Source organism: Panulirus ornatus, chromosome 59 (assembly GCF_036320965.1).
Source record: "Panulirus ornatus isolate Po-2019 chromosome 59, ASM3632096v1, whole genome shotgun sequence".
NCBI lineage: Eukaryota > Metazoa > Arthropoda > Malacostraca > Decapoda > Palinuridae > Panulirus > Panulirus ornatus.
Window position 1 is genome coordinate 10285554 of NC_092282.1, and position 27065 is coordinate 10312618.

Sequence of the window (27065 nt, forward strand, 5' to 3'; positions counted from 1 at the left end):
AAGCAAAACTAGGGAAAGAGGGTGCAGAGATGGAGTGTAAGATATAGTGACAAGCCTGTTTGTGGATGATACTGTGTTACTTGCCAAGAGTGAAGATAAGATGCAGAAGGCTTAAGTGTTTTATGTGTGTAAGCATATGTGGTTTAAGGTAAATGCAAGTAAAGTAATGGTGTTTGAAAAGAAACAGAGTGAAAGATAAATTTTGTAAAACCATATAGAGTGAAAGAAAAGTGTACAAATTTTGCTTTGGATATGAGGGAGAGATGAAGAGGCGAGAGAATTTAAGTATTTAAGAGCTATCTTACGTAAGTTTGGTGATATGGAAGGAGAAATAAGAGAGAGAGCAGTACAGGGTAGAAGAGCCATTAGGTACTGTAACAGAATAATGAAGGGTAGAGGTGTAAGTATGGAAGTGAAGAGAGGATTATGAGACAACATGGTCCTCCCAACCCTAGCCTATGCAGCCAAAAGATGGACATGGAATGAGTCACAGAGGTCAAGAATCCAGGCTGTGGAAATCAGCTATTGAGAAGAGTATGTGGTGTGATTTGATGGAATGAAGAAAGAAATGAAGGGGTGTATGAGAGATGAGGTATAGCAGGGAGTGGCAGAGTGGGTGAAACAATATTTTGAGGTGGTTTGGGCATGTGGAAAGAATACAAGACTGGGAAAGTTCATGATAAAGGAATCAGTGCGAGAGGAAGACCACCTGTGACATGGGCAAACACAGTGGAAGAATGCTAAAGAGAGAGAGAAATGATGGAAGAGTGCGTGGAATGGTGTATGAGAGGGAGGCCTGTGAGGACAGGGATAAGAGGAGACTCTTTTGCTGGGGCCACCCCTTGATGGGAGTTCCTGGAGGGAACAGGCATCAGATTTTCTACCTTGGACAAAGCAAACTATAACCCGTAAAAACTTTTATTTTGTACTGACAGTAGAGTAAGTTGGATAAGGAAACCTGTCAGTTTAACAAATGAGAACTGCTTACATAGTAGACATGCTTACATAACCTTTTTCCAAAAATAAAGTTATTTTGGTACTCAAGTCTACCTTTGGTTCGCAAAGTTTATAGTTGTATAACAGAAAGTAAAACGATAACTCAAAAACATCCTACATACATTATCATTCAGAATGGGAAAATAAAATAAATTTCCCAGTAATAACAAACACAAATGATATATGGTTTTCCAATTTTTCTAATCTAAATGCTTCACACACTTGTAAAACAAAGATCTTGAATAATGATTTAATTGTTACAAAATCACATTTTAGCAATATAAAGGTCAGGTAAGGATGATTACATTAAAAGCCTAAATACTTCAAACTTATAAGTAACTGCATTAGTTTGATTTTCTAAACATGTAAGCATAGGACCCCTTTTATGGGGCCCCTGCAACTTCACAGCTGCACTACGATAAATACTAGGGAAATAATGGACTCCTACGGAGTAAGAGGTTCCTCAAGATTGTACTCCTTTTCATCCATTGACAATTATACAACTTGGAAGAAGGTGCCCTTTCAATTGTGGTGTAGCCTAACTCATCGGATCAACCTATTAATCATAACAGCCATATGTGAATAGCATGTTCAGAATTACATACTAAGACTGGAGGGAGCATAACTATTGTTGTGACAAGTTTATGATAACTCTGGATAACACTGGACATCCTACATTGGTACTGAAAAAACTGACTAATCACAGATCAATTTGCTTGGCATATTACTACTACATGTTGAGTAGTTGTGGATGTCACCTAGATGCAGAAGTTTCTTACTGCATATACGGTACTGACATTTATTGTTGACTTATGAAGTTACTGCTGGACACAAAAAATCAATGTAGATATATTAAAGGCTAAGATTCTTTTATAATGATTGTCAGTGTTACCTATGGACAGGTCTGGTGCTAGAAGGTGATTTAGTGAAAATTTTTCAACTAATGTATTTCAGTGGTGTCACAGTTAGGACATTAAAATTTAAGCCTGCATACCTCTTGGTCATGATTTGACACTGCAATTAGTAAAGGAAAGTTAGCTAGCTGAAGACTGTTTAAAGATGGGCTTAGTTACAAATCATTCCTGACCATGTGTATGTTGATGCTACCCACAAAAACCAGAGCAATTAAGTCTCAGTCTGAGTGATAGCATTACAGTTCATAAAAATCAATAGCTATGGTCCCAGTGATGAAATCACGGTTGGTCTGGCTCACTTTGCTCAAGACTGGGTTATGAAGGTACAATTAGCCTGAGACGGGTAATCACACTGGTTTTTGCTCAAGCTAAAGTGGAGTCCAGCTGGGCAGTCCATAATGAAGGAGATACTGTTGGAGCACTGGTAGAACTTAGAGCAGTCCCCAGGGTACCGGAACAACAGACCATCTGCATCAAAATATCACAGTATTAGATATAACAAAGAATAAAAGCTGTTGCATACATAAAAACATGAAAGAAAAATAACAAGTATATTTACAGTCATTGGGTCCCTTAGTAGAATAATGAAGAGTAGAGATGGAAGTGATGAAAGGATTAAGGGGGAACACACTCCTCCTGACCCTGACCTATGCAGCCAAAACATGGATATGGGATGAGTCACAGAGGTCAAGAAATCAGACTGTGGAGATTAGTTACATGAGAGGAGCATGTGGTATTACTAAACAGAATGAAGTGAATAATGAAGGGTTGTATGAGAGATTTGGTTTGGCAGGGAATGACTTATGAAGAGGCAGAGAAGGTGAAACATAATACTCTGGGGTGGTTTGCACATGTGTAAAGAAGGCAAGATGGGGAGTTGATGTAAGTGGAAGACCATACGGGAAATAGAGCAGAAGAGTACTGGAGGAGCAAAATGGGGGAAGAATGCGTGGAATGTTGTATGTGAGGGAGACATGTAAGTACAGGGGTAAGAGGAAACTCTTCTGCCTTGGCCACTCCCTTGAGGGAAGTTCCCAGAGGGAATGGGTACCAGGGATATTTATTTATATATATTTCTTTTTTTCTTTTAAACTATTCGCCATTTCCCGCATTAGCGAGGTAGCATTAAGAACAGAGGACTGGGCCTTTTTTGGAATATCCTCACCTGGCCCCCTCTGTTCCTTCCTTTGGAAAATTAAAAAAAAAAACGAGAGGGGAGGATTTCCAGCCCCCCGCTCCCTCCCCTTTTAGTCGCCTTCTACGACACGCAGGGAATACGTGGGAAGTATTCTTAATCCCTATATATATATATATATATATATATATATATATATATATATATATATATATATATATATATTTTTTTTTTTTTTTTTTTTATACTATTCGCCATTTCCCGCGTTAGCAAGGTAGCGTTAAGAACAGAGGACTGGGCCTCTGAGGGAATATCCTCACCTGGCCTCGTTCTCTGTTCCTTCTTTTGGAAAATTAAAAAAAAAACGAGAGGGGAGGATTTCCAGCCCCCTGCTCCCTCCCCTTTCAGTCGCCTTCTACGACACGCAGGGAATACATGGGAAGTATTCTTTCTCCCCTATCCCCAGGGATAATATATATATATATATATATATATATATATATATATATATATATATATATATATATACACACATATATATATTTTTTTTTTTTTTTTTTTTTTTTTTTATACTTTGTCGCTGTCTCCCGCGTTTGCGAGGTAGCGCAAGGAAACAGACGAAAGAAATGGCCCAACCCCCCCCCCATACACATGTACATACACACGTCCACACACGCAAATATACATACCTACACAGCTTTCCATGGTTTACCCCAGACGCTTCACATGCCTTGATTCAATCCACTGACAGCACGTCAACCCCTGTATACCACATCGCTCCAATTCACTCTATTCCTTGCCCTCCTTTCACCCTCCTGCATGTTCAGGCCCCGATCACACAAAATCTTTTTCACTCCATCTTTCCACCTCCAATTTGGTCTCCCTCTTCTCCTCGTTCCCTCCACCTCCGACACATATATCCTCTTGGTCAATCTTTCCTCACTCATTCTCTCCATGTGCCCAAACCATTTCAAAACACCCTCTTCTGCTCTCTCAACCACGCTCTTTTTATTTCCACACATCTCTCTTACCCTTACGTTACTTACTCGATCAAACCACCTCACACCACACATTTTCCTCAAACATCTCATTTCCAGCACATCCATCCTCCTGCGCACATCTCTATCCATAGCCCACGCCTCGCAACCATACAACATTGTTGGTACCACTATTCCTACAAACATACCCATTTTTGCTTTCCGAGATAATGTTCTCGACTTCCACACATTTTTCAAGGCTCCCAAAATTTTCGCCCCCTCCCCCACCCTATGATCCACTTCCGCTTCCATGGTTCCATCCGCTGACAGATCCACTCCCAGATATCTAAAACACTTCACTTCCTCCAGTTTTTCTCCATTCAAACTCACCTCCCAATTGACTTGACCCTCACCCCTACTGTACCTAATAACCTTGCTCTTATTCACATTTACTCTTAACTTTCTTCTTCCACACACTTTACCAAACTCAGTCACCAGCTTCTGCAGTTTCTCACATGAATCAGCCACCAGCGCTGTATCATCAGCGAACAACAACTGACTCACTTCCCAAGCTCTCTCATCCCCAACAGACTTCATACTTGCCCCTCTTACCAAAACTCTTGCATTTACCTCCCTAACAACCCCATCCATAAACAAATTAAACAACCATGGAGACATCACACACCCCTGCCGCAAACCTACATTCACTGAGAACCAATCACTTTCCTCTCTTCCTACACGTACACATGCCTTACATCCTCGATAAAAACTTTTCACTGCTTCTAACAACTTGCCTCCCACACCATATATTCTTAATACCTTCCACAGAGCATCTCTATCAACTCTATCATATGCCTTCTCCAGATCCATAAATGCTACATACAAATCCATTTGCTTTTCTAAGTATTTCTCACATACATTCTTCAAAGCAAACACCTGATCCACACATCCTCTACCACTTCTGAAACCGCACTGCTCTTCCCCAATCTGATGCTCTGTACATGCCTTCACCCTCTCAATCAATACCCTCCCATATAATTTACCAGGAATACTCAACAAACTTATACCTCTGTAATTTGAGCACTCACTCTTATCCCCTTTGCCTTTGTACAATGGCACTATGCACGCATTCCGCCAATCCTCAGGCACCTCACCATGAGTCATACATACATTAAATAACCTTACCAACCAGTCAACAATACAGTCACCCCCTTTTTTAATAAATTCCACTGCAATACCATCCAAACCTGCTGCCTTGCCGGCTTTCATCTTCCGCAAAGCTTTTACTACCTCTTCTCTGTTTACCAAATCATTTTCCCTAACCCTCTCACTTTGCACACCACCTCGACCAAAACACCCTATATCTGCCACTCTGTCATCAGACACATTCAACAAACCTTCAAAATACTCATTCCATCTCCTTCTCACATCACCGCTACTTGTTATCACCTCCCCATTTACGCCCTTCACTGAAGTTCCCATTTGCTCCCTTGTCTTTCGCACCCTATTTACCTCCTTCCAGAACATCTTTTTATTCTCCCTAAAATTTACTGATAGTCTCTCACCCCAACTCTCATTTGCCCTTTCTTTCACCTCTTGCACCTTTCTCTTGACCTCCTGTCTCTTTCTTTTATACTTCTCCCACTCAATTGCATTTTTTCCCTGCAAAAATCGTCCAAATGCCTCTCTCTTCTCTTTCACTAATACTCTTACTTCTTCATCCCACCACTCACTACCCTTTCTAAACAGCCCACCTCCCACTCTTCTCATGCCACAAGCATCTTTTGCGCAATCCATCACTGATTCCCTAAATACATCCCATTCCTCCCCCACTCCCCTTACTTCCATTGTTCTCACCTTTTTCCATTCTGTACACAGTCTCTCCTGGTACTTCCCCACACAGGTCTCCTTCCCAAGCTCACTTATTCTCACCACCTTCTTCACCCCAACATATATATATATATATATATATATATATATATATATATATATATATATATATATATATATATATATATATATATATATATATATTTTTTTTTTTTTTTTCTTTGTCGCTGTCTCCCGCGTTTGCGAGGTAGCGCAAGGAAACAGACGAAAGAAATGGCCCAACCCACCCCCATACACATGTATATACATACGTCCACACACGCAAATATACATACCTACACAGCTTTCCATGGTTTACCCCAGACGCTTCACATGCCCTGATTCAACCCACTGACAGCACGTCAACCCCGGTATACCACATCGATCCAATTCACTCTATTCCTTGCCCTCCTTTCACCCTCCTGCATGTTCAGGCCCCGATCACACAAAATCTTTTTCACTCCATCTTTCCACCTCCAATTTGGTCTCCCACTTCTCCTCGTTCCCTCCACCTCTGACACATATATCCTCTTTGTCAATCTTTCCTCACTCATTCTCTCCATGTGCCCAAACCATTTCAAAACACCCTCTTCTGCTCTCTCAACCACGCTCTTTTTATTTCCACACATCTCTCTTACCCTTACGTTACTCACTCGATCAAACCACCTCACACCACACATTGTCCTCAAACATCTCATTTCCAGCACATCCACCCTCCTGCGCACAACTCTATCCATAGCCCACGCCTCGCAACCATACAACATTGCTGGAACCACTATTCCTTCAAACATACCCATTTTTGCTTCCTATCTATCATAATTATTCCATTCCCATTTCAATGGGATGAATAAGGTACACATATCCTCTGCAACATTACCCTCCCCCTTTTTTCGTCAACCCATATCCAGTGTGATATAATGTAAAAACACTTGTAAACGTGCTTCTTTTTCACATAATACACTAAGCCGATATATCAATTAAAACCAAAGTCTCCATTTATACCACTTCCATACACAAACTACATCCACTGCATTTGATCCCAACCCTTTTTCTAATGTTATCATCTGAAATATCCCATGCACCTAGTCAAATTCCCCACTACATGTATCCAACTCTTCTAGGATCCACTTCTCTTCCTACTGTGCTACAAAATACTTTTATCCATTCACATGACAATATCATCCTATAGACCTTCATTAATGTTCCTTTCTAATGACTTCACATCAAATAACCTTCTATTATTTTTTTTTATTATACTTTGTCGCTGTCTCCCGCGTTTGCGAGGTAGCGCAAGGAAACAGACGAAAGAAATGGCCCAACCCCCCCCCATACACATGTATATACATACGTCCACACACGCAAATATACATACCTACACAGCTTTCCATGGTTTACCCCAGACGCTTCACATGCCCTGCTTCAATCCACTGACAGCACGTCAACCCCGGTATACCACATCGCTCCAATTCACTCTATTCCTTGCCCTCCTTTCACCCTCCTGCATGTTCAGGCCCCGATCACACAAAATCTTTTTCACTCCATCCTTCCACCTCCAATTTGGTCTCCCTCTTCTCCTTGTTCCCTCCACCTCCGACACATATATCTTCTTGGTCAATCTCTCCTCACTCATCCTCTCCATGTGCCCAAACCACTTCAAAACACCCTCTTCTGCTCTCTCAACCACGCTCTTTTTATTACCACACATCTCTCTTACCCTTACGTTACTCACTCGATCAAACCACCTCACACCACACATTGTCCTCAAACATCTCATTTCCAGCACATCCATCCTCCTGCGCACAACTCTATCCATAGCCCACGCCTCGCAACCATACAACATTGTTGGAACCACTATTCCTTCAAACATACCCATTTTTGCTTTCCGAGATAATGTTCTCGACTTCCACACATTCTTCAAGGCTCCCAGAATTTTCGCCCCCTCCCCCACCCTATGATCCACCTCCGCTTCCATGGTTCCATCCGCTGCCAGATCCACTCCCAGATATCTAAAACACTTCACTTCCTCCAGTTTTTCTCCATTCAAACTCACCTCCCAATTGACTTGACCCTCAACCCTACTGTACCTAATAACCTTGCTCTTATTCACATTTACTCTTAACTTTCTTCTTCCACACACTTTTCCAAACTCAGTCACCAGCTTCTGCAGTTTCTCACATGAATCAGCCACCAGCGCTGTATCATCAGCGAACAACAACTGACTCACTTCCCAAGCTCTCTCATCCCCAACAGACTTCATACTTGCCCCTCTTTCCAAAACTCTTGCATTTACCTCCCTAACAACCCCATCCATAAACAAATTAAACAACCATGGAGACATCACACACCCCTGCCGCAAACCTACATTCACTGAGAACCAATCACTTTCCTCTCTTCCTACACGTACACATGCCTTACATCCTCGATAAAAACTTTTCACTGCTTCTAACAACTTTCCTCCCACACCATATATTCTTAATACCTTCCACAGAGCATCTCTATCAACTCTATCATATGCCTTCTCCAGATCCATAAATGCTACATACAAATCCATTTGCTTTTCTAAGTATTTCTCACATACATTCTTCAAAGCAAACACCTGATCCACACATCCTCTACCACTTCTGAAACCACACTGCTCTTCCCCCAATCTGATGCTCTGTACATGCCTTCATCCTCTCAATCATACCCTCCCATATAATTTACCAGGAATACTCAACAAACTTATACCTCTGTAATTTGAGCACTCACTCTTATCCCCTTTGCCTTTGTACAATGGCACTATGCACGCATTCCGCCAATCCTCAGGCACCTCACCATGAGTCATACATACATTAAATAACCTTACCAACCAGTCAACAATACAGTCACCCCCTTTTTTAATAAATTCCACTGCAATACCATCCAAACCCGCTGCCTTGCCGGCTTTCATCTTCCGCAAAGCTTTCACTACCTCTTCTCTGTTTACCAAATCATTTTCCCTAACCCTCTCACTTTGCACACCACCTCGACCAAAACACCCTATATCTGCCACTCTATATATATCTATGGTTGTTTAATTTGTTTATGGATGGGGTTGTTAGGGAGGTGAATGCAAGAGTTTTGGAAAGAGGTGCAAAAATGAAGTCTGTTGTGGATGAGAGAGCTTGGGAAGTGAGTCAGTTGTTGTTCGCTGATGATATAGCGCTGGTGGCTGATTCATGTGAGAAACTGCAGAAGCTGGTGACTGAGTTTGGTAAAGTGTGTGAAAGAAGAAAGTTAAGAGTAAATGTGAATAAGAGCAAGGTTATTAGGTACAGTAGGGTTGAGGGTCAAGTCAATTGGGAGGTGAGTTTGAATGGAGAAAAACTGGAGGAAGTAAAGTGTTTTAGATATCTGGGAGTGGATCTGGCAGTGGATGGACCCATGGAAGTGGAAGTGAATCATAGGGTGGGGGAGGGGGCGAAAATCCTGGGAGCCTTGAAGAATGTGTGGAAGTCGAGAACATTATCTCGAAAAGCAAAAATGGGTATGTTTGAAGGAATAGTGGTTTCAACAATGTTGTATGGTTGCGAGGCGTGGGCTATGGATAGAGTTGTGTGCAGAAGGGTGGATGTGCAGTTTGAGGACAATGTGTGGTGTGAGATGGTTTGATCAAGTAAGTAATGTAAGGGTAAGAGAGATGTGTGGAAATAAAAAGAGCGTGGTTGAGAGAGCAGAAGAGGGTGTTTTGAAATGGTTTGGGCACATGGAGGGAATGAGTGAGGAAAGATTGACCAAGAGGATATATGTGTCGGAGGTGGAGGGAACGAGGAGAAGTGGGAGACCAAATTGGAGGTGGAAAGATGGAGTGAAAAAGATTTTGAGTGATCGGGGCCTGAACATGCAGGAGGGTGAAAGGCGGGCAAGGAATAGAGTGAATTGGATTGATGTGGTATACCGGGGTTGACGTGCTGTTAGTGGATTGAATCAGGGCATGTGAAGCGTCTGGGGTAAACCATGGAAAGCTGTGTGGGGCCTGGATGTGGAAAGAGAGCTGTGGTTTCGGGCATTATTGCATGACAGCTAGAGACTGAGTGTGAATGAATGAGGCCTTTGTTGTCTTTTCCTAGCGCTACCACGCACACATGAGGGGGGAGGGGGATGGCATTCCATGTGTGGCGAGGTGGCGATGGGAATGAATAAAGGCAGACAGTGTGAATTGTGTGCATGGGTATATATGTATGTGTCTGTGTGTGTATATATATGTGTACATTGAGATGTATAGGTATGTATATTTGCGTGTGTGGACATGTGTGTATATACATGTGTATGGGGGTGGGTTGGGCCATTTCTTTCGTCTGTTTCCTTGCGCTACCTCGCAAACGCGGGAGACAGCGACAAAGCAAAATATATAAAATAAATATATATATATATATATATATATATATATATATATATATATATATATATATATATATATATATATATATAAAGTGAGAGGGTTAGGGAAAATGATTTGGTAAACAGAGAAGAGGTAGTAAAAGCTTTGCGGAAGATGAAAGCCGGCAAGGCAGCAGGATGGTATTGCAGTGGAATTTATTAAAAAAGGGGGTGACTGTATTGTTGACTGGTTGGTAAGGTTATTTAATGTATGTATGACTCACGGTGAGGTGCCTGAGGATTGGCGGAATGCGTGCATAGTGCCATTGTACAAAGGCAAAGGGGATAAGAGTGAGTGCTCAAATTACAGAGGTATAAGTTTGTTGAGTATTCCTGGTAAATTATATGGGAGGGTATTGATTGAGAGGGTGAAGGCATGTACAGAGCATCAGATTGGGGAAGAGCAGTGTGGTTTCAGAAGTGGTAGAGGATGTGTGGATCAGGTGTTTGCTTTGAAGAATGTATGTGAGAAATACTTAGAAAAGCAAATGGATTTGTATGTAGCATTTATGGATCTGGAGAAGGCATATGATAGAGTTGATAGAGATGCTCTGTGGAAGGTATTAAGAATATATGGTGTGGGAGGCAAGTTGTTAGAAGCAGTGAAAAGTTTTTATCGAGGATGTAAGGCATGTGTACGTGTAGGAAGAGAGGAAAGTGATTGGTTCTCAGTGAATGTAGGTTTGCGGCAGGGGTGTGTGATGTCTCCATGGTTGTTTAATTTGTTTATGGATGGGGTTGTTAGGGAGGTGAATGCAAGAGTTTTGGAAAGAGGGGCAAGTATGAAGTCTGTTGGGGATGAGAGAGCTTGGGAAGTGAGTCAGTTGTTGTTCGCTGATGATACAGCGCTGGTGGCTGATTCATGTGAGAAACTGCAGAAGCTGGTGACTGAGTTTGGTAAAGTGTGTGAAAGAAGAAAGTTAAGAGTAAATGTGAATAAGAGCAAGGTTATTAGGTACAGTAGGGTTGAGGGTCAAGTCAATTGGGAGGTGAGTTTGAATGGAGAAAAACTGGAGGAAGTGAAGTGTTTTAGATATCTGGGAGTGGATCTGGCAGCAGATGGAACCATGGAAGCGGAAGTGGATCATAGGGTGGGGGAGGGGGCGAAAATTCTGGGAGCCTTGAAGAATGTGTGGAAGTCGAGAACATTATCTCGGAAAGCAAAAATGGGTATGTTTGAAGGAATAGTGGTTCCAACAATGTTGTATGGTTGCGAGGCGTGGGCTATGGATAGAGTTGTGCCCAGGAGGATGGATGTGCTGGAAATGAGATGTTTGAGGACAATGTGTGGTGTGAGGTGGTTTGATTGAGTAAGTAACGTAAGGGTAAGAGAGATGTGTGGAAATAAAAAAAGCGTGGTTGAGAGAGCAGAAGAGGGTGTTTTGAAATGTTTTGGGCACATGGAGAGAATGAGTGAGGAAAGATTGACCAAGAGGATATATGTGTCGGAGGTGGAGGGAACGAGGAGAAGTGGGGGACCAAATTGGAGGTGGAAAGATGGAGTGAAAAAGATTTTGTGTGATCGGGGCCTGAACATGCAGGAGGGTGAAAGGAGGGCAAGGAATAGAGTGAATTGGATCGATGTGGTATACCGGGGTTGACGTGCTGTTAGTGGATTGAATCAGGGCATGTGAAGCGTCTGGGGTAAACCATGGAAAGCTGTGTAGGTATGTATATTTGCGTGTGTGGACGTATGTATATACATGTGTATGGGGGTGGGTTGGGCCATTTCTTTCATCTGTTTCCTTGCGCTACCTCGCAAACACGGGAGACAGCGACAAAGCAAAAAAAAAAAAATATATATATATATATATATATATATATATATATATATACCCACATAAACACGTATATACATAAATGCCAACACATGCACATATACATGCCTATACATTTCAACATATACATACATATACATACACAGACATATACATACATACACATGTACATATTCATACATGCTGCCTTCATCCATTCCAGCTGCTATCCAGTCACACATGAAATGACACCCCCCTCCCCCCACGTGCGCGCAAGGCAGCACCAGGAAACGACAACAAGGGCCACATTCATTCACACTCAGTCTCTAGCTGTCATGTATAATGCACCGAAACCTGCAGCTCCCTTTCCACATCCAGACCCCACAAAACTTTCCATGGTTTACCCCAGACACTTCACATGCCCTGGTTCAATCCACTGACACCACGTCAACCCCGGTATACCACACTGTTCCAATTCACTTTATTCCTTGCACACCTTTCACCCTCCTGTATGTTCAGGCCCTGATCGCTCAAAATCTTTTTCACTCCATCCTTCTACCTCCAATTTGGTCTCCCCCTTCTCCTCATTCCCTCCACCTCTGACACATATATCCTCTTTGTCAATCTTTCCTCACTCATTCTATATAGCCCATGCCTCGCAACCATATAACATTGTTGGAACCACTATTCCTTCAAACATACCCATTTTTGCTTTCCGAGATAATTTTCTTGCCTTCCACACATTATTCAACACTCCCAGAACCTTCGCCCCCTCCCCCACCCCGTGACTCACTTCCACTTCCATGGTTCCATCCGCTGTTAAATCCACTGCCAGATATCTAAAACACCTCACTTCCTCCAGTTTTTCTCCGTTCAAACTTGCCTCCCAATTAACTTATCCCTCAACCCTACTGAACCTAATAACCTTGCTCTTATTCACATTTACTCTCAGCTTTCTTCTTTCACACACTTTACTAAACTCAGTCAGCAGCTTCTGCAGTTTCTCACCCGAAGCATCCACCAGCGCTGTATCATCAGTGAACAACAACTGACTCACTTCCTAAGCCCTCTCATCCACAAGAGACTGCATACTTGCCCCGCTCTGCAAAACTCTTGCATTCACCTCCTAGCAACCCTATCCATAAACAAATTAAACAACCATGGAGACATCACGCACCCCTGCCGCAAACTGACATTCACTGGAAACCAATCACTTTCCTCTCTTCCTACTCGTACACATGCCTTACATCCTCGATAAATATTTTTCACTGCTTCAAGCAACTTTCCTCCCACACCATATACTCTTAATACCTCTCACAGCGCATCTCTATCAACTGTATCATATGCCTTCTCCAGATCCATAAATGCTACATACAAATCCATTTGTTTTTCCAAGTATTTCTCACATACATTCTCCAAAGTAAACACCTGATCCACACATCCTCTACCACTTCTGAAACCACACTGCTCTTCCCCAGTCTGATGCTCTGTACATGCCTTCACCCTCTCGATCAATACCCTTCCATATAATTTCCCAGGAATACACAACAAACTTATAACTCTGTAATTAGAGCACTCACCTTTATCCCCTTTGTCTTTGTATAATGGCACTATGGATGCATTCTGCCAATCCTCAGGTACTTTACCATGAGCCATACATACATTGAACATCCTCACCAACCAGTCAACAACACAGTCACCCCCTTTTTTTTAATAAATTCCACTGCAATACCATCCAAACCGGCCGCCTTCCCAGCTTTCATCTTCCGCAAAGCTTTCACTACCTCTTCTCTGTTTACCAACCCATTCTCCCTGACTGTCTCACTTCACACACCACCTGGACCAAAACACCCTATATCTGCCACTCTATCATCTAACATATTCAATAAACCTTCAAAACACTCACTCCATCTCCTCACATCACCACTACTTGTTATTTCCTCATCATTTGCCCCCTTCACCAATGTTCCCATTTGTTCTATTGTCTTATGCACTTTATTTACCTCCTTCCAAAACATCGTTTTATTCTCCATAAAATTTAACGATACTCTCTCACTCCAACTCTCATTTGCCCTCTTTTTCAACTCTTGCACCTTTCTCTTGACCTCCTACCTCTTTCTTTTATACATCTCCCAGTCATTTGCACCCTTCCCCTGCAAAAATCATCTAAATGCCTCTCTCTTCTCTTTCACTAATAATCTTACTTCTTCATCCCACTACCCTTTCTAATCTGCCCACTTCCCATGTTTCTCATGCCACAAGCATCTTTGGCGCAAGCCATCACTGCTTCCCTAAATACATCCCATTCCTCCCCCACTCCCCTTACATCCTTTGGTGTCACATTTTTCCATTATGCACTCAAGTCTCTCCTAGTACTTCCTCACACAAGTCCCTTCCCAAGCTCACTTACTCTCACCACTCTCTTCACCACAACATTCTCTCTTTTCTGAAAACCTCTACAAATCTTCACCTTCGCCTCCACAAGATAATGATCAGACATCCTTCCCATTGCACCTCTCAGCACATTAACACCCAAAAGTCTACCAAGTAACATGTAATTCAATAACACTCTCTGGCCATCTCTCCTACTTACATACGTATCTTTTTAAACCAGGTATTCCCAATCAACAGTCCATTTTCAGCACACAAATCTACAAGCTCTTCATCATTTCCATTTACAACAAAAAGTATATATATATAAACTTATTATTATACTTAATCACTGTCTCCCACATTAGCGAGGTAGTGCAAGGAAACAGACAAGAATGGCCCAATCCACCCATACACACTTATACATATAAACGCCAACACACGCACATATAAATACATATACAATTCAATGTATACATACATATATACACAGACATATACATATATACACATGTACATATTCATACTTGCTGCCTTCATCCATTCCTGACGTCACCCTGCCACACATGAAATAGCATCCCCCCTCCCCCTCCTCCTCCTCCTCTTCCAGCGAAGCAGTGCCAGGAAAAGACAAAAAAGGCCGCATTCATTCACACTCAGTCTCCAGCTGTCATGTGTAATGCACTGAAACCATAGCTCCCTTTCCACATCCAGGCCCCACAGACTTTTCCATGGTTTACCCTAGACACTTCACATGCCCTGATTTAGTCCACTGACAGCACGTCAGCTCAAGTATACCACATCGTTCTAATTCAGTCTGTTCCTGCACACTTTTCACCCTCCTGCATGTTCAGGTCCCGATTGCTCAAAATCTTTTTCACACCATCCTTCCAACTTCAATCTGGTGTCCCATTTCTCCTTGCTCCCTCCACCTCTGACACATTTATCCTCTTTGTCAATTTTTCCTCACTCATTCTCTCCATGTGTCCAAACCATTTCAACACACCCTCTTCTGTTCTCTCAACCACACACTGCATGCATATACAGTGCCACTGTATAAAGGCAAGGGGGAACAGAGCTGAATGTCTGAATTACAGAGGAATAAGTCTGTTAAGTGTACCTGGTAAGCTGTATGGAGGAGTGATGATTGAATGGGTGTTGACAGGCACACAGCATAAAAATAGGGAGAAACAATGTGGTTTCAGGAGTGGCAAAGGTCTTTGCTTTGAAGAATATGTGTGAGAAATAGAGAAACATACAGATCTGTATATGGCATAGAGAAACATACAGATATGTATATGGCATTTATGGATCTGAAGAAAGCATATGATATGATTGGCAGAGATGATTTGTGGAAGGTTTTACAAACATGTGGGATAGGAAGAATGCAGTTAGAAATTGAGGAGTTATCAAGAGAGTAAGGCTTGTTATAAGGAGGCAGAGAGAAGGGTGTCATTCTGAGAGGTGGATCTGCAGCAGGGGTGTGGGATGTTACCATGGCTGTGTAATTTGTTTATAGATGGAGAGGTGAGGAAGATAAACGCTGAGGTCTTGGAGAGTGGTGCAGGTATGCATTCCGTAGGAGGTGAGGGGGGTCTGGGAAATGAGTCAGTTGTTGTTTACTTATGACACAGCACTTGTGGTAGATTCAAGTTTGAAAAGGCAGAAGGTGGTGTCCAAGTTTGGAAGTGTTTGTGAAAGGAGGAAATTGACCATAAGAGTGAATTTAGTCATTCTGAAAGAGTTTAGATGATGTGTGAGTTTGAAAGGAGAAAACTGAGAAAGTGGAGTGTTTAGATACCTGGGAGCCGACATGACAGGAAGTGACAGCGAGAGGAACCTTTGAAGTAGATGTGAGTCATAGGTTAGGTGAAGTTGCGAGGGTTCTGAGAGCACTTGAGGAATGTGTGGAAAGAGAGGTTGCTATCTGGGGAGTGATAAATGGGTACATTTAAAGGTATAGTAGTCCCAGAAATGTTGTATGGCCGCAAGGCAAGGGCTTTAGATAGAATGTACAGAGAACAGTGAATGTATTGGAAATGAAATGTCTAAAAGTAGTACGTGGTGTGAGGAAGGATGATCAAGTAATTTATGATAGAGTAAGAGAGATTTGTGGTAATAAAGACAGTATGGTTGAAAGAGCTGAGGAGAGTGTGCTGAAAAGGTTCAGACATAAGGAGGAAATGAGTGAGAGTGAGGAGAGGTTGACAAAGTGGATATATGACAGCAGTGGCAGAGAGAGAGAGAGAGAGAGAGAGAGTAGAATGAAACGAAATTAGAGACGAGAGAATGAGTGAAAATGCTTTTGAGTGCTCAGGGCCGGAACATACAGGAGGGTGAAAGGAGTGCAAGGGATAGAGTGCATACAAGCAATGTGGTGCACAAGGGGATAGATATATGCTTTTAATGGATTGAACTGGGCATTGAAGCAGTCGGGAGAAACAACCATGGTAAAGTCTGAAAGGCCAGGTAGTGGATAGTGTGTTGTGGTTTCAGAGCTTTACATATGACTGTCAGAGAATGGAGGTAAGCGTATGAGGTATTTTCTTCGTCCGTTCCCAGGAGCAGAGAACGAGTATGAAAGTAATTCTACCACGTCGGATTCTGAGTTGTTTTCTCACGATTGTTTTATTGGGGAGGTGTGATTTATTTGTTGGTTTATTTCTGTTGTAATGATCCATGCGTAGGTCTGAATGTTCCCTGGGAGGCTGGGTGCTGCACTGTTGGGTTAGCAGTGGTTTGCATGTGGGATTAAGGGTGGTGTGAATGATCTCTTTCGCTCACAAGACATAAGAATATAAACACAACAAACAATGGATTACCTGAAGATTCGTCCTACCGTTTTTTGAGGGTTAGATTTTGTTCCCAAACCTAACAGCCTATAAAACGTTGTGGGGGGGAGGGGGGGTAATCTTATAATCCAATCGAATTACTTACTGTGGCTAGATTCCTTACACACGTGGCAGTTGTAAACTCGTTTGAGACGCTTCTGGTCTAGGACTGTCAGCTTGAACCTCTGACCCAACTCTGCAGGAGAAAGAAAGAGAAAAAAAGTTATCACCTGGACCATAGTTTGATCAAGGTTATATAGCGGTAACTTTCTAAGAGTAATTCCCCACTTAAGGTTATATAGGGGTAACTTTCTAAGAGTAATTCCCCACTTAAAAAGTTTATATGGGGTAACTTTCTAAGAGTAATTCCCCACTTAAAAAGGTTATATGGGGTAACTTTCTAAGACCCATACGCCACTTCAGATAGCCCTAATTGACCCAGAAATCATAAGGTGGTGGTTTCAAGTTAAATTCATCACCCCATATGACCTCACCGTCCATGGATTAAGGTTACATATTGAATGACCGCACTTGTCCCAGGGATTAAGTTTAAGAGGTAGTGATGTGTCACATGACTTTGCCGGCACAAATTTTTAGGTCACCTTATTTACCTAACATGAACCAGCAAGAGGTTCAAGTAAAACAGAATTGGATTTGGGGATCACATCCATCAACCCCAGATGACCTCGCCTGGCTTGGGAGTAAGGAATGGGTCACACAGCTCTTGCCTGGGATCTCGCATGACAAAGATTTGGGCGAGAGGTTGAGGTTGAGGCTGATGCAGCATACCCAGACAAGGGATAAATTTAAGCAGTCTTGGGAATAATCACTGAGTGAACAAGGGTATCACGGATTTTGGAACGAGATTATGTGTCAAGATCTTTTACAATAGATTTCTCCTGGGAGTCACGAACGTGTCTCTTTGGAGTCTGCAAACTGATGACTGAAATCACATAGTTAAAACAACTTCTCGATGAACTATGGCTAAAAAGCTGGTTTTCAAGAGGCAAGCTCCCTTGATTGGGGAGTCTGGAGAATGAAAACTCAATGTTGCGATGAACACAGTTTTAGTTTTAGTGCACAAGGTGAATCAGCCAACCTCATTTCCAAACCAAAACTCGGTGCCGAGGTTGATCGTGTTTTACCCGTGGACTAACCTGTGTTGCCATCATTCCTCCAGATGACTGGTTTACTCATGTCCACGTTGACCTTGTCGCTGTAGACGTTGGTGGCATGCATGATACTCGTGTAGTCGTAATCGAGGTCATCAGGCACGTACACACTATTTGCCCTTCAAGGTTGAAAAAAAGAAAATAAATGTTCACAATAAAGATATTGACTTTACACGTTCCCCTAAACTCACAAAGTAACACGCATTTGTATAAACCTGTACATTAAATCAATGGAATACGCTGTAGACATAAGGATTTGACTCACGAGTATTTTGTGAAGTATTGCTTGGCTTCGTCCTTGATGTTGGAGCAGTTGACGGTGACGTAGTTGTCCCTGTCTGGCCGGTTGTGTTCATGGCCAAAGCCTGTGGCAAAGCGGTTATTTTGTCAAAGGCTTTACGTCAAACTTCAAGAGAAGTGCTACTAAATCCTCCTTTTTTTTTTTCTCCCTGAGTTATATCATAATGTATCAGATAGTGGCATTGTTAAATTGGAGGGCACAGTAAGTTATATATCCCAAATGTCATTCGTGTATATTATCGTACCAACGTCCGGCGTAAGACAATGCGAATCGTACTTAATGTACCGTCGTACACAACCAAACCAGATCGTTGACGTACCGAGGGCATGCATGAGCTCGTGCATGATGCTGCCGATGTCGATCTCCTCCTTGACCACTGTGAGGTCCTGCTCTCCTCCCTGTCTACCCACGTACGAAGAGTAGTTCTGGCCCAGTTTGATGGCCACGTAGTCCTGGCTCTGCTCCTTGGCCGGCACGATACTCACGCACCCGACGTCGTTGATCTTCGTTATGGCTGTCTGGATAATGTCCGTCACTGTCAGGTGAACGAGAAGCAATCTATAGTCAGTGTCAGTTGATACCGCAACTCTCGTTAATCTGATCAAAATAATGAATCAGGTATATAGCACGAATGCTGAAAAATTATAAGGGAGGCGCATGGATGATGTAAACATATTTTTGTATATACATGGGAGTTTTTGAAAACTATTTGAAAAAAAAGAGTAAGGATGAGCTTAAAGTAATTGCAATTATATGGATGATATCCAGTACCCCATTAATAAAAGTACTCCCACAATTCATACCATTATTAACGATTATCATAATCATCAATACTCAAAAACTTTTACGAGGTGTTTAAATCAAGATTTGAATAAACAAATATACAACCTATCATCGCTGTTATAAGGTAGTAACACCAAAACCTATAATCTAAATACATTAAAAAAAATACGAGAGATTTTCTTTTCTGGCGTTGACATTCTGCCAACGTGAGATGGCACAGTCGCCAGGAGCCTGTCAAGTGTTGTCACTGCCACCACCACCTACCGAAGACGTTGGCCTCGACGTCGTAGTCCAGCTTGTAGAGCAGGTCTCCTCCCACCCACAGCCGGTGGTTGTCTCTGAGCGACATCTTATACACATGCTGTTGGGATTGATATAACTCAGTGACATACGATATATATATATATATATATATATATATATATATATATATATATATATATATATATATATATTTTTTTTTTTTTTTTTTCTTTTAAACTATTCGCCATTTCCCGCGTTAGCAAGGTAGCGTTAAGAACAGAGGACTGGGCCTTTTTTGGAATATCCTCATCTGGCCCCCTCTGTTCCTTCTTTTGGAAAAAAAAAAAATGTTAATGTATGTCAATTTATAAATGCATTTAGATGTAATAGCTATCAATTGCTGACTGATGTGGTAAGACAAAAATTGCAACAGCAGTCAAACTTACATAACACAGGGAAAATATATATGTAAGCGAGCACCATAATAAAGCACCACACATTCTCATCACTCAACTTATGAACTGAGTCTATTCGGGATCAACTAATTCATCCCATTTTACACCACACACACACACACACACACACACACACACACACACACACACACACATCAGTCTAAAATTCTAGCCTGCTGCTCAGAAGTTACAGTGGGGCCGACGTGTGCCAGTAATGGCACATCCGAGAACAGTTGTCGCTAGAGGTCGTGCTAAATTACTTTGGATGAATTTTTACGCATACTAAAATCTTAAGAAATTACTTCTTTGATATAAAACCGAATACAACTGATCCCCTACACAAGAGCCGATCGCTGACGCCACAATAACCGACTGCTCTCAAAAATCTATTGAAATTTTACCACGTCGAACACGCGTGAGGGATGGAGTAGAAAACTGATGGACACATTCCACAGCAAAATCCTTAAACGGAACAAAACATTGTTAAAAACTACCTTTTTTATGTTTAGGTTACAAAATCTTTAATCAAAATACATGGTGCTAAATCCACGATTGGAGAAACAGCTATAGCTGTCTGTTAGCGGAGCCACATTTCATGCAACGGTATTTTGATACATATAATTTTTGAAATTTCCTTGCGATACCTCGCTAACGCGGATACAGCGACAAAGCAAAATAAATAAATATATAACTAATTTCTGCATACGAATGAAGGGGTTTAGCCATTTTTCTCCACGCAACAATTTTGAGCTTCGATATATATATATATATATATATTTCACTTTTGTTTTTCTATCATTTTCTTTCACCTGTACTTTGTTTTGATGATGATTCTGTCAGGTTTCGACGGCCAACGAAAATTTTAAATTTTATCTAATTTCCTCCTTCCTCATCTCTCTCTCTCTCTCTCTCTCTCTCTCTCTCTCTCTCTCTCTCTCTCTCTCTCTCTGTACACGAGGCCGGCTCCGGTCAAGCCGCAGATAACAAAGATAAAGGCCTTCAGGAGACTTTTCTTCCTCTCACGATAAGAAAATGAAGGATAAGAAAAAAAAAAACCTAATCAGCTCTTTCTGTCTCGCCTCTTCATTGCTCTAAGCCATGACGGTTGGCCTTATCGTTACAGTGAATCATATGTTAAGTAATGACGGAAGGTTGTAGGTAGGAGACGTGACACTGTAATGTCACGTCTCTTACCTACAACCTACAACCTTCACGGAATAACAGACGGCTCGAGTAGGCTTCCGATATTAAACGCAAATAACGTGAACTGAGGAAAACCCACAAAACTGAGGTGACTTTAATGACACTCAAGTAAGTGGTATAAGCTTTGTGACACGGTAAGTGGTATAAGCTTTGTGACACTCAAGTAAGTGGTATAAGCTTTGTGACACGGTAAGTGGTATAAGCTTTGTGACACTCAAGTAAGTGGTATAAGCTTTGTGACACGGTAAGTGGTATAAGCTTTGTGACACTCAAGTAAGCGGTATAAGCTTTGTGACACTCAAGTAAGTGGTATAAGCTTTGTGACACTCAAGTAAGCGGTATAAGCTTTGTGACACGGTAAGTGGTACAAGCTTTGTGACACGGTAAGTGGTACAAGCTTTGTGACACGGTAAGTGGTATAAGCTTTGTGACACGGTAAGTGGTATAAGCTTTGTGACCCTCAAGTAAGTGGAATAAACTTTGTGGAACGGTAAGTGGTATAAGCTTTGTGACACTCAAGTAAGCGGTATAAGCTTTGTGACACGGTAAGTGGTATAAGCTTTGTGACACTTAGGTAAGTAGTATAAGCTTTGTGACACTCAGGTAAGTGGTATAAGCTTTGTGACACGGTAAGTGGTGTAATCTTACGACACACCAGACAGTAAGTAGGAGCAGCTTATCAAAAGCCAGATGACGGCACCCAGAGCAAGCGAGCCAGGTGTTCGGACCCATATATGTATGTTATCATTCAACTCCTAACCTCACCTTATGAAATGAGACACGACAGGAAATTATGATAATTATTTCTTTTTTTGTGATTCGCAAGGTCAGCCAAATCATTGTTGTTATTGTTACGGTAGAAAGAATCATGGGGGAAGTCTATAATCACTTCAATCTTTAATTTTACTTGACTCGTGTTTCAATGGCGCTTCATGGATCTGAATTTCTGCTATACTAATCACACACACACACACACACACACACACACACACACACACACACACACACACACACGGGAGTAAAAGACATTAGGCATACATATAATGGCAACACCAGTGGAAAACTCTTTTCCTGGAACACATAAAGTGTAATAACTTACCTCCAAAGGAGAAATTACCTTAGCGAAAGACAACACGGATTCAGACAAATGAGGTCAATTGTACCTAACAGCTCAAACCTCTGAGAGAGAGAGAGAGAGAGAGAGAGAGAGAGAGAGAGAGAGAGAGAGAGAGAGAGAGAGAGAGAGAGAGAGAGAGAGAATTATATTTTGGGCATAGGGAAAGGACTGGGGATTGTGTGTGCTTCTGGAGAACCATAAAGCATTTGACACTTTACCATGTTGGAGGTCAGTGAATACTCTGAATTATTTAGTAGGAATAAGGAGGAGACTTCTTCATCCAAGCGCAAGGCAACAAAAGATGTGTGTTGGAGGAGCACTGTCGAAATAGGTTGGGTCACCAATGGCGTGCCCCAGGGTTCGCTCCTGGGAGCACTACTCTTTTTGATCTAAGTAAATGACTTGCCAGAAGGCGTGGATTCATATCTGAATATGTTTGTGGATAATGCTAAGCTCATGAGGATAATAAGGAACACTAAGGGTGGCATCAACTTGTACATAGGAACCTCGACAAACTCTAAAGTTGGTTTGATACATGGCTGAGATAAAATGTATTCAGAGTAGAGACGTAAAGTAATAAGGATAGGACATATGGAAGGTTTCGATACGAATTTTCTCCAGCAGGAAGCCAGCTGCAGGAATGGCGTGCGTGTGTGTGTGTGTGTGAAATGTACGCGGGAGTCAACAGTGTTTCCAACTTGTTACCACACCTCCAATTAAAGAGGAATGTAAAAGAGACAAACTGTCTGCTGGTAAATATCAGAGCTTCATTAAAGTACATGGATAAGGGCATGTGCAGCAAAATTATGCACCGTGCATATAAAGACAAGAATAAAGAACTAATGGAGAAGGTCGAGGGAAGGGCAACAATGATAGTACGAAAACTAAGAGCTGAATTACATTGAATGTTTAAAGGCCACAAATATCCTTTCAAGGAAGAGAGAATGGTTAGGTGTGATTTGATCACCAAACTCAAGTGTCTATACCAGTTTGATGATGATGTCAACAAGGAGCAGTTCTTTTTAAGATGCAAAGACAGATCAACCACAGGCAGTAACGAGAAACATGTGAGAAGGGATAAAATGTAGTTCTCTCACAGTATCGGAAAAAGTGGATGAATGACATAAGCAAAGTGACGGAATTTTAGATACTAACACTACAAAAGTTTAAAACACTATCACAGTAGATACGTTTCAGGAGATGGAGCCCTCACGACAGTAGAACTTCCCTCCCGTACTAAACAATTATTCAATCATACCATAGTCAATATTCAATGGAATCAGTTACGAAGAGTGAAGCTGTCGATCAGTCCAAATGAAACGGGGAGACCTGATAACCACATACATATAAACGGTGAGGAAATCATAAAGACGTTAAGGCGGCATTGTTCGATGAAGAGAGTGAAGTAGAAGGCACATGAGTAAGCTAGTCAAGAGAAGTGTACAGTGGGACGCGAGGAAGAATTTTGTGGGCTTACAGAGAAAACCTAAGCCGAAAACAGGTAAATGCAAGTAAATGCCGAAATATACAGTTCCTTCAACCGTTATGTACAAATAAGTAGTTATAAAAAAAAAGTATTTACATCGAAGTACCAAAAGAGGTTCGAGTACTTACGTCTTTATCAGCTAGGATATCGGCTTCCAAGTAGGCTGTGGAAGGAGAAATGGCGCATTATTTACAGTGTGACGGAAGGAATTAGAGAATATGTATATTTACCCTAGCACTAATTTCTGTTAGGGTCATGGTGTTACCCAGGTCTTTTATAAAGGCCCCTGCAGCCCAAGACTGCACTACTTCCAGTAGCAGGGAAATGTGGACTCCTTTTGGAGTGAGGAGTTCCGTAACGATACTGTACTTAATGATAATACAGCCTCGCTAAAGTGACTTTTTTTACTCGCGGTGTAACCTCGAGCGGGCGGAAACCGGTAACACCTCCCCTCTCTCTCTCTCTCTCTCTCTCTCTCTCTCTCTCTCTCTCTCTCTCTCTCTCTCTCTCTCTCATATACATATATATGTATAGACAATTTTTCCGTGAGTAATATAGATTTCATTGCCATGGAGGCACGAGGTGAAGCAGGCAGGAGACCAATCAGATAAGGACAATGAACAAGCGAGCCATATTGACAACTTCCTCTCTCTCCTGAATGTGTCACTGATAACAATTACATAAAAAAAAAAGTATAAACTAGATAACATTATGATAAGCATCGTCTGTGCAGTACATCTGTACCATAAGCTGGCAATGAATAAACAAATTCAACACTTCCATTTAACAATTCTGCCATTGAAACACATCTACAAAAATGGAAAAAAGCAAGGACAACTTAATCAGGTTTGTTCCATACAGAACTAAGTTGATGTATATAGCCTAGAGAAAAAAATCAGATATCTGAATTCCTCGGTTATTCTAATGTCTGTTTGTGTTTAAAGATAAGATCATTTGAGATTATAAAGAATATAAGCATCCCATGATTCAGCGAGAGTAAACATCCCGTCCTACCGACCATGTGCATTGAATATCATGTTATTTGAGGCCACAAGAGAAAGCTAGTCTGATGGTGTCAAAGAAACGCTATTGTAGGGAATCGTAAGAATATATATATATATATATATATATATATATATATATATATATATATATATATATATATAGGTACTTAAAAGTAACTAAATCTAATACCATTGTTTGTCGTAGCTTGTATCGAATAATAATAGGATTCGTGAAAGAAGTTAGTACAAATAGGATATAAAAACTTTTCATATTTTAACACAAGAAGAAATAGGGTTCTAACTTAAGAGGGTAGTTAGAGGCAGAAGGAAAAAGTGTAATTCTATACTTACTAGACAGCTCATCGAAGGCGATGGAATCGTGACTGGCTGGAGCCATCTGTTGGGTCAGAAAAGGTCAGTCATTAATATCTTATTATTACAGGTTCTTAATTAATCTGCTCGTCTTATCAGCCTATAAACCATGAGGCATAATAATTCAGTCCGTGTTTATGAAATGAGATCATCATTTATCAGTCATCCATAAATGGTTTGATATTATCTGTTACCTGGAGCTAACTTTGGCTTTCTAATGTGTTCATGATAGATGTATACAAAGTTATCTTACGTAGTTAATGGTTTACGATTACCTAGACCTGTACTTAGATATTCAAAATATAATCACAAATTAGTTTTCCCCCTTTGCGTAACCAAATACATCCTTACCCAGCAAAAAGTAAGAGAGGTTCATGTTGTTAATACAAAACAAGTTGTAAATTACTTATATGTCTGTATGTTACTTTTCAAAGATTCGTTTACCAATGTCTTTCCATGGACTTTATCAGATTGGGCTAAAGATCTTAAGCATTGGTTGATCTACACAGTAGATGCGAAATACGACTGAAATATTAAGCGTGGAACAGTTTTTTGACATATTACTTATCTTCTATCTACATGTAAATATAACTGATATAACTAACAACTATACATCCGTCAATAAAAAAAATAAAAAAATAATCCTGTGTCATTTCTAGAGGTTAGATAATTCTTACAGACTTGCTACATTTATCTCAGTATATATATATATATATATATATATATATATATATATATATATATATATATATATATATATATATATATATAAGCAACTCTTTTAAATGTTACATGTGGCTTTTGAAGCAAAGGTACTAGTGGTGTGATTTTTTTTCTTCAGCGGGAATTAAACCATTCGTCAACCTCGTCAAAAATATGCAGGCCAAATTGGGGTCACGGAAGAAACTGATGAAGAGCCACGAATCTGCCAAAATCATCGGCCACAACGGGAGAGACATTTCGAGTACGTGGACTCTGTCTTCACCCAGGTTGGCTGAAGAACGCAGGAGAACCCTTCCTCGTGAACTTACCCATACGAGGCTACAGACAGCAGATAGCAGCACCAAGAGTATGTTGAAGACTCTACTGGTCATAGTGGTGGCAGCTAATAGGGATGTCCTGGTCACAGGTGATGGGTTGGGATTGGGCTGGGTTGTGGAATGGATTCTGACAATGTTAATGGGGGGCTAATTGGAGCACCGTCGGCAGAGAAATGAACAAAGTTTGCCTTAACGCCGACAACAGAAGGTTAGTGACGGAAGTTAGAGAAGTGGTTGAACAATAATTGTTAGCACTGTTGGGAGAAGGCCTGGGCAGCTATGGAACTCGATATAGCGACGGGTTTTTAAGGCAAGGGACAAAGCAGGTTCGATGTGACCGCCGCGTGATCGCTTCCACAACTAACACTGTCCCAGGAGCTGCCTGGGTTCACATGGTGCCGCTTACGTCACCCGAGCCTCAACCCTTCCGTAAAAGTGGGTGTTATCTGGGATTATACATCTAAAATAAGAGGACTGCCGTAATCGCTACAGCTCCCAAGTTGTATAACTCGACAAGGGCACCGACAGCCAGTCCAAACAAGATGGTTTCTCAGGCCCATTGTGAAAAGATTCCCCCTTCTATTAATTCATTCTTCCTTTTCTTAGTTTTGTGTATATCTTCTTTATTCTTCACGTTAGCTT

General features: G+C 41.3%; 1 protein-coding gene across 2 annotated transcripts in view; it reads right to left on the reverse strand.

The window, feature by feature from the left end:
- Positions 1-907: 907 nt before the first annotated feature.
- LOC139767211 (zinc metalloproteinase nas-14-like) overlaps positions 908-27065 on the reverse strand; it is a 34822-nt gene continuing 8664 nt past the window's right edge. Inside the window, exons 1-9 of one of the 2 annotated variants that reach the window (XM_071696334.1) lie at positions 26415-26804; positions 25363-25408; positions 24136-24170; positions 19768-19864; positions 19040-19255; positions 18685-18784; positions 18405-18538; positions 17354-17443; positions 908-2378 (exon numbers count right to left, since the gene is read on the reverse strand). In XM_071696334.1, coding sequence (XP_071552435.1) covers positions 2215-2378; positions 17354-17443; positions 18405-18538; positions 18685-18784; positions 19040-19255; positions 19768-19864; positions 24136-24170; positions 25363-25408; positions 26415-26477 — 945 coding nt within the window. In that variant the 5' untranslated portion in view covers positions 26478-26804 and the 3' untranslated portion in view covers positions 908-2214. Of the gene's footprint in view, positions 2379-17353; positions 17444-18404; positions 18539-18684; positions 18785-19039; positions 19256-19767; positions 19865-24135; positions 24171-25362; positions 25409-26414; positions 26805-27065 lie in introns of those variants that run through there. The other variant, XM_071696335.1, reaches the window with a different exon arrangement.